The 23,543-nt window shown below is 31.2% G+C and overlaps 1 protein-coding gene across 5 annotated transcripts in view; it reads right to left on the bottom strand.

Moving 5' to 3' along the window:
- The window catches only part of LOC135128070 (serine/threonine-protein phosphatase 4 regulatory subunit 1-like), a 74,222-nt gene that overhangs the window by 6,460 nt on the left and 44,219 nt on the right, over window positions 1-23,543 (bottom strand). For all 5 annotated transcript variants that reach the window (XM_064054887.1, XM_064054888.1, XM_064054891.1 and 2 more), the window contains one exon: window positions 15,500-15,612. In XM_064054887.1, coding sequence (XP_063910957.1) covers window positions 15,500-15,612 — 113 coding nt within the window. The remainder of the gene's footprint in view (window positions 1-15,499; window positions 15,613-23,543) is intronic.

Raw genomic sequence — 23,543 nt, 5'->3', positions numbered from 1 at the left:
CATAGCAAGGAATTTTTGTTATGCGGATCATCATGAACGTTATTGACTTTATTTCGCCGCACTCTTTTAAAAATGTCGAAATACCTATAACAATTAATGCTACAACCAAATTGACGCTTTTTGTTTTAATGTTCCTTGCAGATCATTCGACATAAAATCACGTTCAAACTGTATAAATTAAATCGTTGGAAGGGTACTGGGGCACGATCAAGAATGTTACTAAAAGGTGAAACATGACTGGCAACATTAACACTTTCTTGGGAGTTTGTATCTACCATAAGAAAAATATGTAAAAACATTTATATCTCATCTATACGCCTTACTACACGTGTTTTTAAGTTTAAACTTTATTACTGTAACGTTCCGTGTGATTTTTTTAAATTTGTGCTCTAGTTGGCCATGACGCGTACGTAAGTCATTTCAAAATGGCTGACGAAAGTGTCGTGGCCAGCTAGAGCAGAAATACAAAATCTCTCAATTCTATAAACTTTTGGTCTGCGTTAACATTTTTACTTTGCCGCTGCATACCATTTTATTCATGAATCCAGAGTCATTTACAAACTTTATTTCTGTTGTCTCGATTATCAGTATCACAGCTGTGCATATTTAAAAATCAGTTTGTATAATCTTTATTTTGACAAGGCGGCAAAACTTGACACCAAACTTTGAAATTATAACCACTCGTATCTACTTTATATCATATTATCAATAAAAGGATCTTATCAAAGCTTGCTAATTTAAAATTTGGATGCGGTGATCATTTTTTCCTTATCTAGTTGGTCCTTTTTATATGAAAATAATCAAATGCTAGATTTTCATTACATTAAAAACCGTTCAAAGATTAATTCTTAAGAATATTTAACTTTTTTTTTCAGTAATGAAAATATAATAATCTAGTTTTTGTGTCGTTTGCATATGGGCCGAACAATTTTTGAGTCCCAAATTTTAAAAATTAAAAAAAGAATTATACATGTGACTTATCTACATAATAATTCTAAAAAACAACCAAGAGTCGACAAAGTGTAGATTTGATAGTGACGTGAGTTTGAAAATGTAAATTTGACGTTAACATAAAACCGAGATTTTCAAATTTTAAAGCTGTTTTCAATAAATTAATTACATATAATTTAATACTATGAGTACAATAATATAATGACATATATATAGCTCAGTTTAGTAGAACTCCAGGCGAGTCACAGAACATAAGGCACTAATATTTGTCGGCTTACGCTAAAGTCTTATCAAAATCTGTATACTTAAATTTGTTTAAAGTGAGAACTTTCACAGAAATTTTGATGTTATATTTCGGATTTTTTTCTATTAGTGTATTATTCTGTGAGGAATCAATATCCCTCGATTAAGATAATTAACATTTTGAAACAGTTTATGTTCTAAATTCAGAAATAACAATTCGTGGGGAACATACGGACATTTGAGGTATTAGATGTGTTTTTAACGACAAATGAAGTGTTGATCTTTTGATTGTAATGACTTGTTTTTGGAACAAGATTAATACAAGATCTGAATAGGTGTTTATATGAACAACAATGATAAAAACAATGAAGTTGTTGCTGTTTGTTAAAACGCGATATTTTACAATAATTACTCAAATTATTGTTTTTATTAAGGCCCGCCAGGACAAACTTTTTTTTATTTAATGATTGCCAATTGCTCGTACACCTCATTTTAAGAAGCTCCAAATCTGCAACCCCAATTTCACTATACATAGTATTTCACAAGTTTTGAAAAACAATTCAATTCCTGCCCATATATTATAAAAGCGAAGGTAACATGTTCAATTTGCAACGAATATCTATAGACATTCTAATTTATTTAAAGCTTCATATAAAAAGATTATACATAAAAGCTGTAAGGACCGACGAGACAACGACGAGTGGAAATTCGTACATGTACAAGGTTGCTAAAAAATATGGATACAGACAAATATTCCCAGAACGGTTTATCAAAACTTATTGAAATTTGGTATACAGGTAAAAGTATTTAAACTCTATCATCTAAAATGTTATCGAAATTTATCAACATTTGTTTTGTAGAGACAAGGCCAACGTTAATATTTTTGAAAAAAGAATTTTATTTCTGCATTCAGTGATGTAACTAACACATGCCTTTCATTATTTGCACTAAAAATAATAATAAAAAAGTACTAAAATACTAGAATTTCGAAAATTCATTTATTTTAATATTTTTATAATAATATCTCCAAAACAAATATTGATGATAATTTGAATAATATTTCAGAGGATAGAGTTCAAATACTTTAACTTGTGTAGCAAATTCCAATGAGTTTGATAAACCGTTTGGAAATATTTAGCTGTATTCATTCTGTTGAGCAACCCTGTATGTGAAATTAGCACGATTCACACGGTCGATTTTAAAATTCAAAAAATATTTAAACCGAAAAAAAGTACTTTTGATCCCACGAAGCACACGCCCCTGACTAACCAGCGAGCACGCTAAAAACTTGTTGATACTTCCAAGTGTCCACGAACTTTTTCCGCAATATTTCGCCACTAATTAACGGATCGATTTCCATAAAGTCGCCCCCATTAAACGTTTCCATGCTCTAAATTTTTTCTTAATTCATGGCGCCTTCTGGCATCATAAACCTTCCTGCGTGGCGACTCCATGTGACACATATTTGGCAACATCGCCGTGCCGAGATCGTTGAACGCTCGTCGTAGTACTCGCCGACGTGATGTTTCATTCAACTTCGCGCAGCACCGCCCTATGTCTGGGCCGTTCTACGGCAGTTTGACGCTACGTCTTTTGCCATTCGGAGCGTTGTAGTTGGCGTTGCATTATCGCCGGTCGATCAATCGACATCTCTTTTTCGGCCATCGTCCGATCGTTTCCCTTCTTCATTTCGAAAAATTCCCAGTCGCGTTGCCATCTGGCGGCGGCGACGGGAAATGAACAATCGGAATTGAAAGAGATGCTTGCTTGGTCCGCGCTACGATATGGTGTCAAGTTCAGGGTGATATACAACCCCCGCAGAGCAAAATAGACGATCAATAGGGAAGCGACTCCCGTTCTTACTGCTTCCATCCACACCACACCTACGCCTCACACGCTTCCGGTCGCGCCGACGAAGATTTAACGACGCATCTTGACACATATACCCGAGGGGCTAACCACTTTCATAAATTGTGCACAATATAATTCTAGTTCGAAAAGAATTCCAAATCAATTCGATTTAATTCCGAAAAATTACCCAATTTCAACGATCCGGCAAGTACAAAACAGCAACTCAAAATTGTAACTATTTACCGACTATAATATGAACATCAATACTGCAGTGGCCTCCAACAATTTTTGGTTGTGACTTGAACTAATAATATTTTAGTTTACGATCCAATATCAATTTCTATCTGTCCGTTTTTATGAGATATATAACATACTCGAAACTACGAACCCATTACTTTAAAATTTTTGGTGCTTGTAGTTGAACGATAAAATGCCAATCAAAATTTGTCTATTAATTCCGTTTCACCAAACTGATGACGCCTACTTCAAAATAGTGTAAAGTTTTAAACCTGTTAAAAAGTCCCTATCTGTGATTAAAAATACAACAAATATTTAATTTTCGCTAAACAATGTTACTAAATTTTGAAGCATGAATTTTAGTTACACTTTTGTGATTTATTTTACTTCTTACAACTCTTTGAAACAATTTGTAAAATTACGAGTATGTTTCAAATTTTGCTCTTTGCAAGTAAGTAAGCAACGTGTTACACTGTAATTTTAGGCGAGATTTATTTAATATTTTCAGAAGTCGTTGTCGATATTTTGCAAGGAGTGAATATAATGCATATTGTAATATAGTTACAATCTTCATGATGATTTAGTTAGGGCACACTTTCCGAAGTTTATTTGCCTAATATCACCTTAATAATAAAGCGTTGTTAGCTATCACAAAACTTTATCATATATAATCTTGTTTCTTTTTAAATTTCTTTCCTAAATGCTAATGGTATAAGAAGGAAAAAAACCGGTCCACAGGATGTGTCGGATTTTGTTCCCTAGACGGTAGAGCTCCTATTAGTTAATAAAATCTTGGCGTGTAAAAACTAGGGTCGATGGAAAATTGAGTAGTCTATTGTCTCCTTTGAAATACAGTGTTAATTTTTTTAAGTTAAAAGTATCTCCTTTTTTAAAAAGATGTCATGTATAATTTTTTTGAAAAAGGAAATTTATCATAAATCATAATACGTACTTTCTAAATTTATTGTTATAGTTAAACCAGTAATATACCGGTGTTAACACAGCTGATCTATGTCTTGAAAATCGTTATCATGTAATGCAGATCAAGTTTCTAGAATGTTAACATACATACATAAAATATGTAGAAACAATAGGGGTTTGCAGCAGAATATACCATATTTGTAAATCTATTTGTCAACTTGCTATTAAACATAGCTTTTACCGTACAGCTCATTTTAACTAACAAAAAAGTTATTAGAAAAGAAAATTTGAGACCCAGAATGTACACTAGATCTCAAATTCTATTTAACAAACAACATTTCGCTTATATACCTGACGGCATCAAAAAGTGGACTGCATCGAATATCTTAATCAATATGCCTAGATTTTATTTGAAATATTTTTTATATAAGTTTATAAAGTTCATTATGCTGTGGTCATGTAATGCACCCATGACAAAGTGGTCGAAGGTTATTTCGACGGAACTTCCTTCGCCCTTTAACTACACTGACCGGCAAAAAAAACCGACCACCCTGAAAAATTTCGCAAAACCAAACTTTAAAACTGATTAATTTAACTAGTGATCGTTATTTTATTAAAGAACCATTCACTATTGACAAATGATGTATAAATTAGCAAAAAAAAGAAGACAAATAAACGCAGAATTAAATTAAATTTAACAAAATAACAGAAACAGCAACAATTTGAGACACGTCTGTAAGAGTTAATGGCATTATTTTCACGTGAAAACATTTATTAACTGCCAAACTTATGAAAAACACTTAAATGATGAAAAACACTGTTTACAACAACAGCCTCCTTTAATGTTTTATTTAAGAAAATATCGTACTTGGTCTTTTTTGTTAATTTGTTAAATTTAATTTAATTCTGCGTTTGTATGGCTTCTTTTTTTGCGAATTTGTATAACATGTGTCAATAGTGAATGGTTCTTTAATCAAATAACAATCACTAGTTAAATTAATAATTTTCAAAGTGGTTTTTCGAAATTTTTCAGGGTGGCCTGGTTTTTTGCCGGTCAGTGTATAATCCTACAAATCCCGCTTCTTTAAAAAATTATAAAATTTGATTTTGCCGTTTGCGTTTTTGTAAAAACTACTATAAAGTAAAAAGTAGGAGCAGAAATAACAACCCGCAGCCCGTGCGCCAAGAATGAATTGCGCGATCAAGTACGGACGTACGGACAATGTAAAATATATTTAAAGCAGAAAACCAACGGGAAAAAATGTCTTCTCAGCACTAATAAGCTTAACTTCGAGTGTTTATGTTTATACATCGAAAAAATGTCACGTAGAAATTAGTTTGATTTGAATGAGTTTGTCTCCTCAAAACAGAGGACTAAAATTGTTAATAAAGTAACAATCCAACAAAATCTTTAGAATATTATAATTTATAATTCTTATTTTATCATTACTAAATAGAAAATGGGGTTGATTTGATAAAAAAAAAACTAGTCATAGCACAAAGAAAAAAAAAAGTTTGGTATCGAACGTGCGACTGCAGGTAGGCATTTTCCTAAATGACCAACAACCTTACGAAACGTCGAAACGTTATATTTCGTGTTAACAGTAAAATGCTAAAATGTTATTATACTTTGCAAATAATTTTGCAAAATTTGGACGTTTAGGGAAAAAAGTCTAAGCGGATTCGTACACCATAACTATAGAAGTACATAAACTTGAACAGAATGGATCTCCAAAAATTAAAAATTATAGGAGTATATAATATAGCGTTTAAATCATTTAAAAATATAATTCTTTGAGATGGCGTCATCAAATTGTTAGTAGGAATGATTAGCAACATCTTGGTTAGCGTTTAATGATCTATATACATGATCCTCCTGATATGAATACAAAATTTGACAACAATTACGCCAGTAGTTTCGGAGATTATGTGTTTAATTAAAATCGACACTGACGACAGACAGACGAAAACGGGAGAACAATGATAGAGACAATGTTACTGACATAAAGCTACAATTGTATTTTACGATAGGTCCATAACGTAATACAATTTCTAGAAAAAGATAAATACAGGGTGTTCAAAAAATACCGCAGCAACCCTATGACACGTTGTTCAGGACCATTTATGGAGCAGAGAAAAAAAGAATTAAAAAATCCTTTTGTCCAAGTGTAGGAGATATAGCCCTTCAAAGTTTAATTTTTCTTTTCGAAATTTCACCATATGTATTTAAAATGTACTACTTAGTGTCAGATATTTGAAATAGATTGAACTTTCATTATTCAAAATAATATTGGAGGCGTCATGTCTTTATCCATTGATTTTTATATTTACAACATTATAAAAAGCTTCAAACTTATTTAGCATGAATCTGGCGATGGTTAACTTCACGTTTTTTGAACAATCTATCCAAATCGATATTTTGTTTTTGTAAATAAACGCCAAGTTGACGTGAAGAATTTTGTAATGATTTTTTTGGAATTTGGACTTGTGAATTTAATTATATATCGCCGAGTTTGTGCGCCGTTTTTTGAACACCCCTGTAACTGCGTTCATAGGCAAGATCTACGATTTTTGAATTTGCATTAAATATCATATTTTAAATTTAAGAATAAAATTAAAGCTAATTAATCTACTCCAAGTTTCTACTACGTTTCTGTAGTTTTTACTTGGATTTTTGTAATTACGAAGGGCGTGGTCGTTACAGTTGCATGCCATCATCGAGTGAACGGTGATGGAGTGTACAAAATACCATCAGCCAGTGATGCCAATTCAAGGACTTCGGCAGTCTCTTCCAATTAATTTTATTTCCGATAATACGGTCCTATGTATGGAAGTATTTGTGGTACGTTTTCGATTCTAGACCTCAACCTTATATGCGATTCAATGTCATTAACCTGTTTTTGACCACACACCAATTATCTCCGTAACGACATAGTATGCGTTAATTAAAATTCGAGACACCCGGTATATTTAACAAAGACGTATATAATTACGTGGACAATATATGTGGATATAAAATTTTAGAACGACCAATCGACAGAATAGTTCATGTTAATTAAATTATTTGCTTTTCTCCGAATAGTTTGTGTGCCCACTTCATTTTTTGAATTACTAGTTGTCATTAATTATAATCGGTTCAATAAAAATGTAACTTTCTTTACTAGTTTGTTCGTACTTCACAAGACAATAAGATTATTATTATTATTAAAAATCTAGCAGCTCTGTTTATTGCCGTCCCAAATAGTTCGTAGTATCTTCTGGATAAACAATCTGAGACATTTGACGTACCCAAACATTTCGAAACAAACAGAACGTACTTGGCTTTATGTTAAACCGTAATATCTTACGTATGTAGTTTCAAGGTTGTGCATATTTTAATCCTACCACACATTTTAACTTTTTAAAACGAAATGCGTTTCAGGGAATAAAAAAAGTTGAAATTTTAATACTACATAAGTTCGATAAATCATCTAATTGCGAATAAAGAATTTTTAATTTCGTTATTCATACTTCTAGGAATTGAATAAGGGGGGAATAATGTTCGGATTAATATGCATGTTGTGGGTAGATAGGTAGTTCACGGAGAAATGTCTGCATGAACGTTACAAACATTGCATAAGAACTTTAAATAAATAAATAAAAACACCATGTAAATGAACTGTGAACAGCGCTGGCTCTTATCAGATTAGGATTTCTACAGTCGCACACGAGATTCATTCATTACTGCGTAGGGGAACTAGGGGCTTGTTGTAACAGGGGTAAGTTGTAACACTAAATTTTTACCCACAATTTAAACTCTTTAACGTCAGGTATTTTACTGAATTTAATTCTTGCACCATAAGATATCATGTCATCACAACCACTGTTCCTTGAGCCAGCGCAGTAAGTGGATGTGTGCACGTGTTTCGTTTTAGCCAAGTAATGTAAAATATTGCTTTAGTAAAATTTGGTTTTTCGTATCAGTTATTAATTAATTTAAAACTTTTAGTTTTGCATGTAGCTCAAAAATTACTCAGCTTTGATATTCCTTACACATTTTGACGCTAAGCCACATAATTTTGTCGAAATTTAATTAAATGTAGAAAATTGTGCTACGGGGCATGTTGTAACAATAGCTTTGGGGAAAGTTGTAACATGTTACAACTTATCCCAAATTCACTTCTACAAATCTCGTACCTAGCATACGAAAAGCGAGCCAAAATTTTGACCTATGCCATATATCGCTTTACAGATATATTAAGAAAAAGGAAGACAACACTCAAATTTTTAATGTTAACTCTTTTTCTAAAAGTTTATTTCAGTTTTACTGAAAAAAAATTGTATATAATGAAGTGATATGTTGATTTTTGAAAAATAAAGTCTAAATATGTATCAACATCAGCTTTATTTTTACTGGTACTACCTGTCTCATGGCTGTTACAACTAGCCCCAACCACGGGGCAAGTTGTAACAATGCACTTTTTTTAAGAAAATGCCTGGTGTGAAGTGAAGATGAACAATTTTGACCTTTTGCCTGTTCAGTCCAATAGGGGAATAGTTAGACTACCGATAGATACTTTTATAATGGTCAAACAGCTAATAGATACCAAATTATATTCGTTTTCCTAAAAACTGTTACAACAAGCCCCTCGTTCCCCTACTTTAAATTTGTCAATGAACCCCGATGCAAAGTGCAGTGCATTCCAATTCATGATTTTACTTATGAATTAAGTTAAATCGTTGTAGCTAGAATAACGATTTTTATTTTTATGAACGAGATTCCTTAGGCATGCCGATGACCAGCTTAGATCTTGGGTATAGTTCGGTCTTTATAACCGCCAATAACCGTCCGAAAAATCGTGTAGATTAATCAAAAATAACGAGCAAAGTAGCGGGTTTAGAATTTGCAGCAATAGAAATTTTTTAGGTTCGAGTGTGAACAGTAAACGAAGTGTATATTAGATTTCTTCAACGTGAAAACAACTGAAAGTATGCATGCTTTTAACAGTACATAGCTTAAAAAATTAAAAGCCAACCGTTTGTTAGTTGTTTCGGAATATAATCAAATCAATTTAGCCGTATTTTACCGTACGTTTCGTTACAATTCGTAACTTCCATTCATACATGTGAATAATTAATGCTTCAGCCAAAACACCAAAAAGTGAAACCATAGATTTAGTTTAGTTTTGGATGTGTTTTTCGATGCAGACACATAACGAACGCTTTTCTCATGGTCTCAGGACAATTAAATAAAATGGCATTTGTTACCTTCTTTATTTAATAATGAAGATGGCGTGCTTAGTGACGTTATAGTCAATTTGCTAATGGAAAATTATTCTCGTACAGCATTTCTTTCGGTTGTAAATTATTGAGATGTAATTATGGATCTAAAATATTCAAAACTGAACAAAATGTTGGAAGGTGGCTGGTATAGAGTGTGTTGCCAGTTTACTTATATTTATATTTGTCTGTGAAGGGTTAAAATTTCACAGTGGAACTTTCTTGTATTATGTGCTATAATTCACCACAAAAAGCGTAGCCAGTTTAACAAAATTTGGCATTTAATGACGAAAAATAGTCTACAAAATTTCTAAATCTGTGAAAATTTCACTGCAAAAATCAGCACCTGCGGTGTACAGTTTTCAAAGAATATCGATACAGAATAATGTAGCTATAGTTTTGGTTCTGATTAATGAAAACTGATCAAATTGGTCACGAGTTTATCTGGAGATAAAGTTCTCGTGGGATTATTGTACCAACAATTTATAAAACTTTCAATTCCTTGACGATATGTACTTGCGCCATCTGAAAATTTCCTTTCCACCTTTACCGATCTTGCAGATTAATTGCTAAGTTACTGTAACTCTTAAATTGTTCTGTCAGTGTTCACTACTTTAAAACCGGAACTATATGCTTATCTTTCCAAATAGGTGTTTATTTTAGGAATACGATTTCACACACTTTATTTATTGTTTTTGTTTCACTGTTTTCACCTATTTTCAATCTGTTTCGCTCCGTACTATGGACACTATAACCATATTAGAAGCTTCATTTTACAGTAGTTACGTTATTTTCTCTTTTTGCTAAGTATATATGTATTACAGTAGCGATAACATTACATACTTTACAGCATTAAGTCTTTTTTTTTTTAAATTGATGTAGTTTATGACGTTTAAACCAAAATATACACTTTCTTGGTTCTTGTGTCATGCAATGTGTGTAGTAGTCAATTATATTATAGTCTTATAAATGACGGTTAGGAGTTTGTTTGTACCAGTTTTTTTTCCCTAAAAGTATGAAAAGTCGATTCTCGAGGCCTAAATAAACTTCCTAGGTCCACAACGAGGGGCCACTTTCAACTCGTGGAAAAAAAGAATCGAAAATATTAACGTAATCGGTTCTGCTTCTCTGAATTATTGATGTTTTTGTGATAAATGGACAAATACGTCAAGGTAAACAGTCGTTTATATTTCATTTTTTAGTTAACACAGATGCTGTGATACTAAAAATTTAACATCGCGCCTTTTTATTGAAATAGGACTCCAAAAAACAAAACAAGCTTCGGTTCTGATCTTTGGAATGCTATTTAAATAAAAAGACGTCATGTTAAGTTCTTAGTATCCTAGTATACATGTTGACAACTTGCTTATCTTGACGTAGCTTATTGTAACCATTAACCTCAAAATATCACCAATTTGGATTAAAACACAATTTCCGAAAGAGAATTCCGTTAATAGGGTTTTTTCACACTTCGTTAGAGGTGCGCAGTTGAACATTTGCGGTGATTCGTCAAGAATTAATTAGATCCTGATATTCTCCACGATTTATGTATTTTTATTACAATAACACTTGAGTAAAACGGTTTATGCTGTAATTTTTGTGTGACATTAACAATGAATTTAATACCTGTCCCTACATACAATACAGGTACATCGTATTTGCTTTATAAACTTTTCTCTTGGTTTAAAGTGAGAGCTCAACGAGGCATGAGACGTAAAATCGGCGTTTAAACCTGTCCTGTCGGCATTTATGTGTTTGCTGGGGGTAAACGGGACGCCGAACGGAATTAGTATCAGACGCGACCGCATACCTTTCTGATGGGGTGTCTGTGCTATTTTTACTCTCCGTGATATAAATAATATGAGAGTCGTCTAATCGCGGGGGGTCATCCACGTGCGCCACTTCCTGCAGCCACCACCGGAAGCTGCATAAAAAAAAAGTTTGCTCGTTCTTGTCAAAGTCAGAAATAGATGGACGGACGGTCGGGATGCACTGACAACGTACCGCTATAGGATGCCAAAGAAGGCTTCGTTACAAAACAAATAAAGAAACAAAGCTAAAGTTGGATGCGGAATGAAATTCATACTACAATGCAATCAACCCCACAACAACCTTACATTGATGAGCCACATTTTTGTATGAGACGCATATGCAGCATGAGTACAACAATATTTGAAGAGTGAAAGCGAAGGTCAGCTATTGGTATCAGCGTTTAATTAAGCGGTCAGTTTGATAAAATTTGATGCTATAAAGTAGAAAAATATGAAATTTAATGAGTAGTGAAAAACTGTGCAATGAAATTTAAAATGTAGTTTGTTCTATTTTAGATGCGCTAGAATAACGCTTAATTTTCATCTAAATTACACTTAATTGAGACTATAAAAACAATTCCAAGAGATCCTCTAATAGGTACTTTGAAGCAATTTTAATGCATAGGTTTATGCACGGCGAAGACTACCAACCATACATATATTGTTAAGAGCAAAAAATAAAACAAAAGTGATATCGTTGGTATGCAAATGTTACTGATAATGTACCTAAGTAATTACAAGGCGTTTATTTCCAACAGCTGACGTGCAGTAATTCAAGACACAATAATTAATAATTATACACAATCTCTGTAATAATATCTAGTGATTTGATGGACAACTTAATTCTTTATAGGTACTTGTAGCATTGTTAATCGACATGCAATATTAATGTAATTTTATTTCTAGCGCTCTTTCACTGTAGTAAAACTGTAGTCGATCGAACATCTTGGACTTTGAAAAAATATTTTTGTTTTTATTTGCACAATTCTGTCAGAGATTTGCACTGTTAAAATATGTTGATAAGTGACCAGATTTTTTTAGTAGAAGTCAATAGCTTGGTGCCACTGGTCTGATATACCTTATTGAAAAATAGATTAATTACAAGTCCAACACATTAAACATATTAAATCTAGACAAGGGAAATAAAATTTGTACAAAATTGCCTATACAAAATTTCTTCCATCCTCAAAGCACTATCAAACAAACCCAGTCTCTTAAGTAAACAACAACATGTTTGTTTGTAATAATATATAATTAATAAATTATGTTAAAATAGTAAAGGACGAATTTATTAAACTAAGTAAGTAAAAGACTATGTTATGCTATGATGTTTTGTTAATAATTTTTTATGATGTCTTTAACTCTTTAGTACGAATAAATACATGAATATTAATTATACAGTATGTACATACGTACAGTGTGAAACTAGCAATAAAATACATTGTTTCGTCAATTTTTTGGACAACCGTATAAACAACTGTCAAAAATAAGAGTGGATTAATAAATTACATGAATATAAATACGCTATTCTGGGCATTTCAAATTAGATTTAACTTTGAGACGACAAGTTTTTGAAAGGATTTATGACCATTGATGTGCTTTGAAGTGTGTCAAACCAACTGCATGTCTAATTTCCCAGATAAATTTTATTGTATAATTCTTTTAAAAATATGACAGAGGTGAATTGTGAACTGTAAGTATACAGAAGGAAGCACCTTTTTCACATTTTAATTAGGATTTACAAACCCAAATTTTAAAAATGACTTAATCAAATTTTTGGTGGGAATGAACAGATAAATTCTGGTTGTGACTGTATAACTATATACCACCTACAGGTAGTACCAAAGAAATTATAATTCCATATTAATCTGTTCAGTCATCTAACAAAATCGTCAAAAAACGAGGGGGTGTATTTTGGAAGGTTTGAAATGTGAGAAAACAATAAAATTTAATACATTAAATATTAAATACCCTATTATTAATAATAATATAAAAAATATAAAAAACATCCATTTTTAAATTATTAGGTATAGTTATTGAAGTAGTGATGGTAAGTTATCGTTATCTGCATATGTTAAAAAATAGTATTAAGAATGTTTGCAAATATTTCACAGAGATACAACAGCATAAGAAAACCACACTTTTTTTTCAATAGGAATGTGTGAAAATAGAGGAAGTGGGGTGTAGAACTGTATAATGCAAGTTTTATTTATACTTTAAATCGAGCCGATTTAGAATTATGTATTATCAAACACTATGAAATAACCAAATTTGAATCATGATTCTCAGCTTTGTAGGTATATAATGTTACTTTAGTGTAAAAGCAGAAAAATTTATATTTACTCATGGACAACTTCGACATACGAAATTGAGTATAAAATGTAAGGGAATTTAACGTGTAAACTTTAATAAACCGCCAATTTCTTTAGTATCTAAAATACGTACAAATAAAAAATAAAAGATTTATATTATCAGGTGCTTATTAAAATACAACTACAGAATTTTCCCTTTTCTATGTTACTGAACTAAGGAAATCGTAAACATTGAATATTTGTTATTGCTCACACATTCAACAATTGCGTTTTTAACGATCGTATGACAATTCGTCTGTGTCAAATAAAAAATAGTTGGAAAATAAGAACATTAAGAACAAAGTGGTACAGACTTTTTTGTTATTTATTGTTTTATCTGAAGTTACTGAACTGATCGATTCAAATATCTCCGGATGTTTTGATGTCACAAATTCTAAATCTTCAAGCTACCGAACTTACTTTTTTATTGTTCAAGTCGTTTTTTCTGTTATATTTAATCAAGGGTTGTTAGAAAACTTTTGTCTTTCATCTCTTTGAACATTTTTAACGCAAAATACCATTATTTTGCAAAATCAATTCTCGCTTTCATCAAGAGTTCCTAAAAATGTATTTCTTATTGTTATGGCACAAATTAATTTCCCAGGACACGTAAAATTTGATGGATAATCAATATTTTTCTAGAATATTTGAAGGTTTTTTCTGCAAAATTTTGCTGCATTCTCACATTTAAAAAGGGATTAGCAGAATTTTAATATTGTAAAATCTTGTAAAATGTTTTTCGAAGAATTGAGCACACGACCAATTCTTGACTACTTATTGTATTACACTGTACCTGAAAGAGTATTAATATTCACATTAACTGTTTATAGCTTTTGTTTTTGGTTATATACAGATACATAATAATGTATGGTACTATTGTATCCAAAATTTTTAAATAATTTGGAAATTTTTAAAATAAAAACAAGCGAAAAAGCAACAGCAGACTTACAGACGAAAAAAGCTTCATTTTTCAGATGCTTGGAGTTCAAGAGGATGCAACCTTTATAAATATTTTCTTATTAGAATTTGAAGTTAAACGTTTAACTTTTTTTATGTATTTATCTTAATTGTAGTTATAACTGATGAAGAGAGGTGGTAATTTAAAAGGAATTATTTTGTAAAAATCGTACCATGACTGGTACTTCCTTGAATGTTATGTTTCAGCTTCCGAAAAAACGGCATTGATGACCTTGCATACTGTCGTTAAAATAACCTACACTGTTACTGAAGAAAATAGGCTTATACGCAGAGGTTTAACTGTTGTAAACATTTTAACTGATGAAGCTGAAATATATGAATTTTGGGACAACTACAAAGTAATACAAATATTGAAAAAATGAAGTGAGTAATCAATGAAATTGGTGCGGAAGATTGTGTAATTTATGTAATATAATATTAAAAAGAAATGTTTTAATATTGATTTGTGTATTGCTTGTTGGCTTTTGTAATGGCAAGCAAATACGAGTTTTTTAATTTATTTTTAGAATAAAATAAATTGAATTATGATTAATCACAGTTCTTAAATTTTATTTCCTAAATAAGAACTATCAACATGCAAATGTTACAAGTCAATTACGGGTCAACCGATGAGTCATCAAACAGTGTGCTTATTAATTGGAAAGCTTATAAAATTATGGAAAAATATATAGGTAACTACTATACGGCATGTGCTGTCGAGTCAGAGGAAAAAAATATGACGCATTTTATATGGAATAGTTATGACTACTAGTTACCAGCCACACTGACAAAGAAGGAAAATAAAACGTTAATCACGTCATCGCAAAAATATCTTATAACGAGTAGGACTAACTCAACAGTGAATTGTAATACTATCAGATATGGAATAAATCAATTTGAAAGGTGTGTTCCACTCACCATCTTTTTCTCCCAAGTTTCTGACGATCGTCATAATATTTGGAATTTCTTCAGCCAGGATATCCACCGGGGCTGTTCTGAACAACTCCTGCACTATTCGCGCAACCATTTGACTGGAACAAAGAGGAATTTTCTTAAGAGTCACATTCTACTCAGAATTAAATTACGATAATTCACCTGCACTTCTAATGCTAATCTAATGCACATCGTCGAACCGAAACAGTCGTCGAACGCCTTTGTGAACCGCAAATAATTGAAACCACGTGGCATGTTACACATTTCTGTGTGCACGTTCGAGCACGACGCAGAAAGAATTGGCGGGAAAACATTAGGCATGCATCAATCGAGAGGAGAGCGTGCCGATGCGCGCGCATCCTCAGCTTATAGCGCCAAGTACGATTTGCCGAAACCGGCTTCCTTTCGTCTTACTACAGATACGCCAGAAATCAGGGACGTAATCCGCAAAAAATCGTTCCGTATAATTTTCCTATCTGTAGGAAAAAACCTGGATCGTTAGTTGTTGCGTTCCATCCAGCACGATGTCCAATAACGTCGACTCATGCACGTTTTAATGTTGATACGTAATTGCGATATCCGACAAACCGGTGATCAGCGAAGCCGAGTTCGCGGTGTCCGTCTCTATTGGTCGCGAAGTCTCCGCCCCGCGGAAACAGCCTAAGATGGCCGACCGTGGACCTGAGGATAATACAATCTACGTCGCAAATTTTACCACGACTAATTTAGCGAAAAACGCATGTGTGGGGTGTAAAAAAATTGGGTAAATGTATTCTGATCAATTCGCGTCATAAAAATCCGTAAAATGGGGACGATTATACTTTGAGGATTAAAATCGAGCATGTCGGTTTGTAAAAAATCAGATTTTGCGCTTTTGATTTCAAAAATGCATGTAGAAAAAGCGAAATTATTATATTTTGGTTGTATTAATGTGAATTTTTTTCGCTAAAAAGACGGGAATATTGTCCTTTTTGTAAGTTTTTGAATGATTGTTTCAATAGTGCATTACGGCAAATAATTCACCCCGCATTTAATAATCTTTTATAAAAAATGAATCATCATACATATTAAGTTAACATATACATAACGTTACTAATTTTTTAATTATACATCTGCTTGAACTGCCCATGAAACAGCTTAAAATTTACTTATTAAACTATACCATATTGTGAGAATTTTGTACTTTTAGTGTTTTATAAAAATTAAAATTTTTGGTGTTCATTATGTTGTTAGGTATGAGCAACACTTATATTTTTTCCTGTCCACGTCGAAAAGAAAAAATTATGTCCATCAGTTCTAAACGAACAATTTTATCTATTTCGAGAGTTGGAATAAATGAAAGTGTTAAGGGATGTGCAAACTTCGGTCACGATTAAAGTTTAATCTAACGTTATCTTTAAAATAAAAAAGAAGATGTGAACTGCGACAAGTTATCTTGTTCGCAATTTTCATTGCCGACACTAGTAGAGGATTTTTCTTTCAAAGATTTCTTTTAACCCTCACAAAACGTTAGTACACTAGTTTACATATACCTACCTACTTATTAATGAATATTTTTCGTTTCTTTTTTATTTTCCTATGCTCTAGGTAGGATTGCTTAGAAATTAACACTCTATTCTTATCCAGATACAAATTATAGGCACAGTTTTTTTCTTTGTTGTTTTAGATGCTTTCTATTCCTTCAGATATCACGGAAAAGAAATCACGACAGAGATACTTACTTCAAGAAATGTTTTTAACAAAATTTTGGCAAATTATCTATATGTATCACATTTTCAACTGTTTAAAAAGCGCATTCAAAGTTAATATTAATCATTATTTTATATTTATCTAAATCTTTTTCATAAAAAAGTCCAAAGAATCCGGACGTATCAGAATATTAGGTATATACTTTGTTGTGCAGTTTGCATAGCTTTCAAAACCATTGCCTAACTCAATAAATATAAATATGACATTTAACCAAATGTCATACCAAGGATAGGTAGTTACATACCTATTTTTTCAGATGTCAGTAAGTTTCACCAGTTGAAAGAATTTAACTTAATTTTGTAATAATTCATTTCTTTATGTTATTCGCTGTAATCAAGCTCAGACAAATAAAATCGCATTAAAGAATTACAAAATGTAAAAATAAATTTGGTAAATATAAATGTGGACCTTGCATTTATTTCACTGTAGTAGTCTCTGATATAATGAAAAAATATTTTAATAACTAAGAATTTTTAATTAGGTAGACAATTTGATTTTTGCACCAGTGAGTAGTTTGGCTTGAAAAATATGTGGCAATATTATTACACGAACACAAAACAAACTCTATTTATTATAATTATTTCTTTCCAACAATTGTTTATATCTATTATGTCGTACAAAATTTCCACAAATATACCTATATATGTTTTTAAAACACCCACAATCAATCGTTCCCAAAAATCTGTAGTCATTTATAGTTCACAAGAGATACCCATGAATGCGTCTCAATGTACTATTTATCACAAGTTATTTTTTTTTTGCAAATATATTAATTTTGTTTTGTATAATTCAACATTACTGGTAACAACGTTTGTGTTCTCAGATTTTAATAAGCCAAATGACAAAATAAATCAAATCAAACACTATTTCCTTAAACACCCTATATATATTGGTAAATAATTTTAAGAGAGTTAAGAATAATAAAAACACAAACACCCCCATGTCTTAAGGGGGTATTATTAATTAATTTAAGAAATGTTTTGATCCCTTAAATCAAGGATAGTAACTTACCAAAGGTTTAAAATTTCTCACTGATTGAAAATAACTAATTTCCCGGTACACACCAAGTCAATTGAATGTGCCCATCAGGATTACACTGATCGGATTTGAAATTGTTATTTCGTATTTCCAAATGTTATGAAGAACACTTGTTAAAATAAAAAGGAGGAGTGACCATGTTACAAAGATTTATTTAAAATAAACATGAATAGCAAGAATGATTTATACCATGGATGCACACTATTGCACACGAAATTTGTATAAAACTACACTTAAAAATAAAACGTATTCTTAGGGATGGAGTGAAGGGTGGGGTGGTAACGAAATTATTTCAAGTTTAATATTAAAAAAAAAATGTTTTTACAAAAATTTATTCCATACTAGATATTATTATTTTCTTTATGAACCTTTGTAAAATTTGACAAAGTCGGTGCGGAAGGTTAGGAATTATAAAAGTATCTCCTGTACCTATCTCTTCTCGTACCTACTCTTTTTTGTAAACATCGTATTGTCTTATTTAGTGTCTGTTTTTGTTCCAGTACCTACCCAAAGTTAATTTTTTGAAATAGGTAAAATTTGGTGATAAATGGTTTGAAATAGATACCTATAGCTTAGACCTTCGTACATTTTCTCTAATTGTTTTACATACTATAGTTACTCTATTCGAAACTGCGAAATATAATTCACGAATGAGGAAATACTACTTTGTGGATTCCATATTGAGTGTGGAGTCTCAGAAATTGTCATTTTTTTTAAACTGACAACGAATGCATTATAAAAAATTATATTTTGTGCATCTAGAGTGATTCTGCTAGCATATAAATTGCAAATGTTTCACTATATTAGATGTCAACTGTTATCACTAAAAAGTTAAATTAATAGATGAAATTAAGAAATTTTGATCTGTATTAATTTCTTTTTAACGACTTTCCACAAAAGAAGGCAAAATTAATTGATATTTTCTTGACTACTTCTTTTCGGGAAGCTATTTCATTTACTCCACACCAACTAGTAATAAAAACTATATATTTTCGAAAAAAAAAAAGTATGAAATAATTCTTCATTTTAAAATACAACGGAAACAAGTAAAAATTGTGTATATAATAAATTAGAACTTTTAGTTTCCACTTTCTGTTGCTTAAAGTCGTGCATATACGTCAGATTATTATGACGTTATTATTTTTGTGCAGCCAGTTCTTTTTTTAATTTTGAACCTTGCAAGTTTTGTAAAATAAGACTAATCAGAGATAAAAACTATAATTTTTTCCAAGTTCTACGAATACCATTATATAATGCCGCTATTACATTGAGTTGAGTTGAAAGTTTTTACATTCTTTAATTAATTGTTATACATTAAGATTATGTCAACTTTATTTTTAACTTGTAACGTTAAGTTATGTTTGTGTTATTATGGTTTTATAGTGGTGAACTCTTAGTGAACGATTTTTCTGGAACTATTGATGTATTGTCTCAATCCGAGATCATCCATAGGTACATTCCTGAGTGTCAATGTTTGCACACTTTTATCCATCATCCACATTAGTAAAAATGTATCTACAGTAAAACTTTCATTTCATTAACAAACTATAGACCATATCTTCATTATTACTTTGTTTTCAGCAGTGCTGAAGGAATAAGGGTAAATTACAACATTTTTTTCTGTGATGGAGAGAAAGTCTACATGAAGAGAAAAATGAAAATATCTAATTGAAAACCAAAATAAAGCTCCAAAAAAAAAAAGCCAGAGATAAAGAATGGATATTTTAAAACATAAAAGAATTAATTGTCTTTATCCAAATTGAGAATTCTTATCATGATCGCTTTTGAATGTATAAACTGAATTTACAATCGAAGGCTAAGCCTTTTTTTGTAGAAGAAATGATTTGTATTGGACTTTTCCCATTTTTGTGATGACAAAATGATGAAGTTTCATACACTTTGAGATCATTTGTAAATTTTAATATAAAACAAAATGTGAGTGTTTTTATTCTAAAAACCTTATACGACCTGAATTTAAGAATCAAATTCTACATACGAGTTAAAACACTACAAACAGACATAATGTTACCGAAAAATAGAAAGAATCTCTAACTTACTTGGAAAAAAAATAAAATATAACTCAAAAATAAAAACCACCCGTTTCTAATGCTTGCTTAAAAGTACAGGTATCGTTTTACTTGACGCTGATATACGTCAAAAGAAAAAAATTGTATCTACTGTTCAGGATGTTTTTAGGCAATGGTAGGTCATGTAAATCTAGTATGTAATTTGGTTGGCAACCAATTTCGCATATGCAAAGATCCCTAATAAAAATGAAATTTATCATATTATAGGTTAAGTTGTTTTTAATTTAAAGTTAAAAAACTGACAAAAAATGCCGGTAATTTCACACTTTGTACTTATTTTCCATTCCAATAAGTACGATTCAAAGTACTGCGGTAAACAACTATTGTTTCAGTATTTAATAGTAATAAGTATAGTAAATATAATCAAATTTAAAATTCACATTTGAATAATTAAGTTTTATATAATTATTTTCAGCAGTTAACACAAATTATGAAAATGAGTAAATAATTGAAATGCTCAAAATTTCGAATACATGGATCAACAGACAAAAGGCAAACTGTCCTCAGGTCAAAAATAAACTCTAATAAAGTGTACCTAATCAAATACTACATGACGAATTCCGTATAAGTACTTACATGATGTTGGAAATTTTTTTTTAAATAAAATATGGAATGCTTTACTTAAAAATTTGTGAAGTACATATGTAGTGAGATCTAGAACTATGGAATAATAAATAAAAATTGATGCAAGATAAAATAAAATGGTCATTTAAAGAATGATAATACACTTGTTCCCTTCAGTTAAATAATTTCTGAAATAAAAAGAAAATCATCCTCGGGCAAGTTATGATTTAGTATTGTGTTCCATTTCGAATATTTCACTTGAAAAATTTCAGTCATCATCATCGTCCTGTGATTCCGACTCTGAATCACATTCACCTAGTGAAATAATGCGAGGAATGTTTTCATACGAAAAATTTCCCTGTTTTTCCCAGCCTACCAAAATAAGTTTTTCACAATGTTCACAAAAATGTTTCCACATGTTTGAGGTACATTGAAAGGGAGCTTAAAGCCATAAATTCTCCATCCTATCCTTGGATGAAGATTGAGAATGTCATGTACTAGTTGTAGTAATTCCTACAAAATCACCCAATTTTGAAAGTGTTCCCGTCCATTGTTTTGTAAATCTATAAAATTGTTTTTCGAATTTAATAAAAAATTATAACTTATAACCACCTAAAAACCCAAATTGACTTTCTGCGTGCATAATTGTATATCTTGATCCATCACTTTTAATTTTGTTGGGACTACTTTTTAAATCTGATTTGTGCATCCAACGAAAAAGTAATACTGAATCATTTTGGTAAATCCACGTTTGGTCGAGGTACACGAATGTGTAAATGCTCACAAGAATTTTGAAATTGGAGGAATTTTTTCAAAAAAGTAATTGTTTGTTAACTCATCGACTGAGAATTTTGTACAAAGTTGTTCGTCTTTAAATTCCAAATGTGTTCTCGAATCAGCCAAAAATGTGTCTGTTGTAAAGTATTCATTTTTTTCGTTGTATTGCTAAATTAGTCGTTACAGATCTTTGCTAAATGTATAATTTGAAAAAGTGTCAGTGGGTCTTCGCTTGCCAGAACATGAAGTTTTCAAATTTTCGTTTAGTGACGACAATTTCCTCTCCGCAGTTGCGCGACTGATGTACAAAAAATTTAATTAACACATATTTAAAAACTTTAGTCACGGAAAATATGTTCACTATTCTTATCATTAACTCTTCATGCTTGAGTTGGAGACTATCTTTTTTCATTTGCAGTAGCACCTTCTTATTGAAATTTTTTATTGGAACAAAATAATTTTCGGCATTTTAAATTTTAATGTAAATGAAGTCAGAAATGTAGCAACTTGATAATATGATTTCTAAATAATAATAAATGTGGCAAATCAGCCTCACGCACTGACAGACAATCCGTTTTGGCTCAATTTTGTTTAAAAACATTCTGAACGGTTTATATTCTGTAACAGTTTAAGGCGAATATCAAAACGATCAGTGTCCACAAGTATCTCCTAAGATGAGTACTTATTTATAAATATTCTTTTAAGAGTATTGTTTTCACCTATAGTCATTGCCAGGTATACCTACCTTTACACAGCAAAAGTTTATAGTTCCCTAGGAACTGCTTCCAGAATATGAAAAGCAATACTTTGCAAACGAAATATAATGCGAAAATAAGAAATCAACTTTTAGAAGTCGAACAAACCATACATCTAGGGCTTCTCCTCAACAATTGTGTATTTTTTTACTTACGATGACATTATACAATTTACAAATGAAACTATAACCATATTACAACCGCGCGAAACATGTTACCGACTGGCGAGTTTACTTACTCTTTTATCTGAAAGGAAGTGAACTGAGTGACTACTAATAACTTTTTTTTGTTAAATTGGCAACATATTGTAAGTCCTATGTTTAAGTTAAATTCAAATCACTTCATCGTTGTCGTGCCTAATTTTTCATAATTTTTTTACTATAAACACAATAAACTTATTGTCTTGAGTAGTAATGGTTTATTTTGCAGCAGAATAGTTACGTGGTTGTTAAAAATTGATACTGTAGCAAAGGGCAAATCTCAACAAATATGCAAGTTCCAATAAACCTATTTTCCCACTAATTGCCTTAATACTTAATTTGAAAACCTTAATCCGAACTAGCTTACAATCGGGAAATAAAAATGATTCAAGGGTTGACATGTGTCAATGGCGGGGTTTGCCAATTGCTCAGGTAGTATTAATCCATAAATAAACTACTTCAAACATTCAGAACTCCTACTTTTTGTTTCCATAATAGATACAATGAGAGTATTTTAACTCAACACAAATTATATTAAAAAAAAGTCGCCCATTAAAAAATTGCGATTATTTTCGGAGTAGAAAAGAAAAGTATTTGAGCGGTTTCTGAGACAATTATATAAAATAAAACTTCTGAGAACACTTAAAAATCCACAACACACAATTCTGTTTCCAGCATTTTTCCTTTGAAGATTGCGGTGTCGGTTTTCGGAGAATTTTGGAAATTACTTTTTGCAAGGCTAATTTGGATGAAGCATGTTTATTCCCGTCTATTGTCCCGTACTTTTTCACTTTACACATTTAGATTTTAATTCATTTCATCATGAACTAATGTGGTATAACTTATCAAATATCATTCT

This window comes from Zophobas morio, unplaced genomic scaffold (genome assembly GCF_036711695.1).
Source record: "Zophobas morio isolate AGI-343-1 ecotype UQ-CSIRO unplaced genomic scaffold, CSIRO_AGI_Zmor_V1 ptg000012l, whole genome shotgun sequence".
NCBI classification, from domain to species: Eukaryota; Metazoa; Arthropoda; class Insecta; order Coleoptera; family Tenebrionidae; genus Zophobas; species Zophobas morio.
This window is presented reverse-complemented; position numbering and strand designations above follow the sequence as displayed.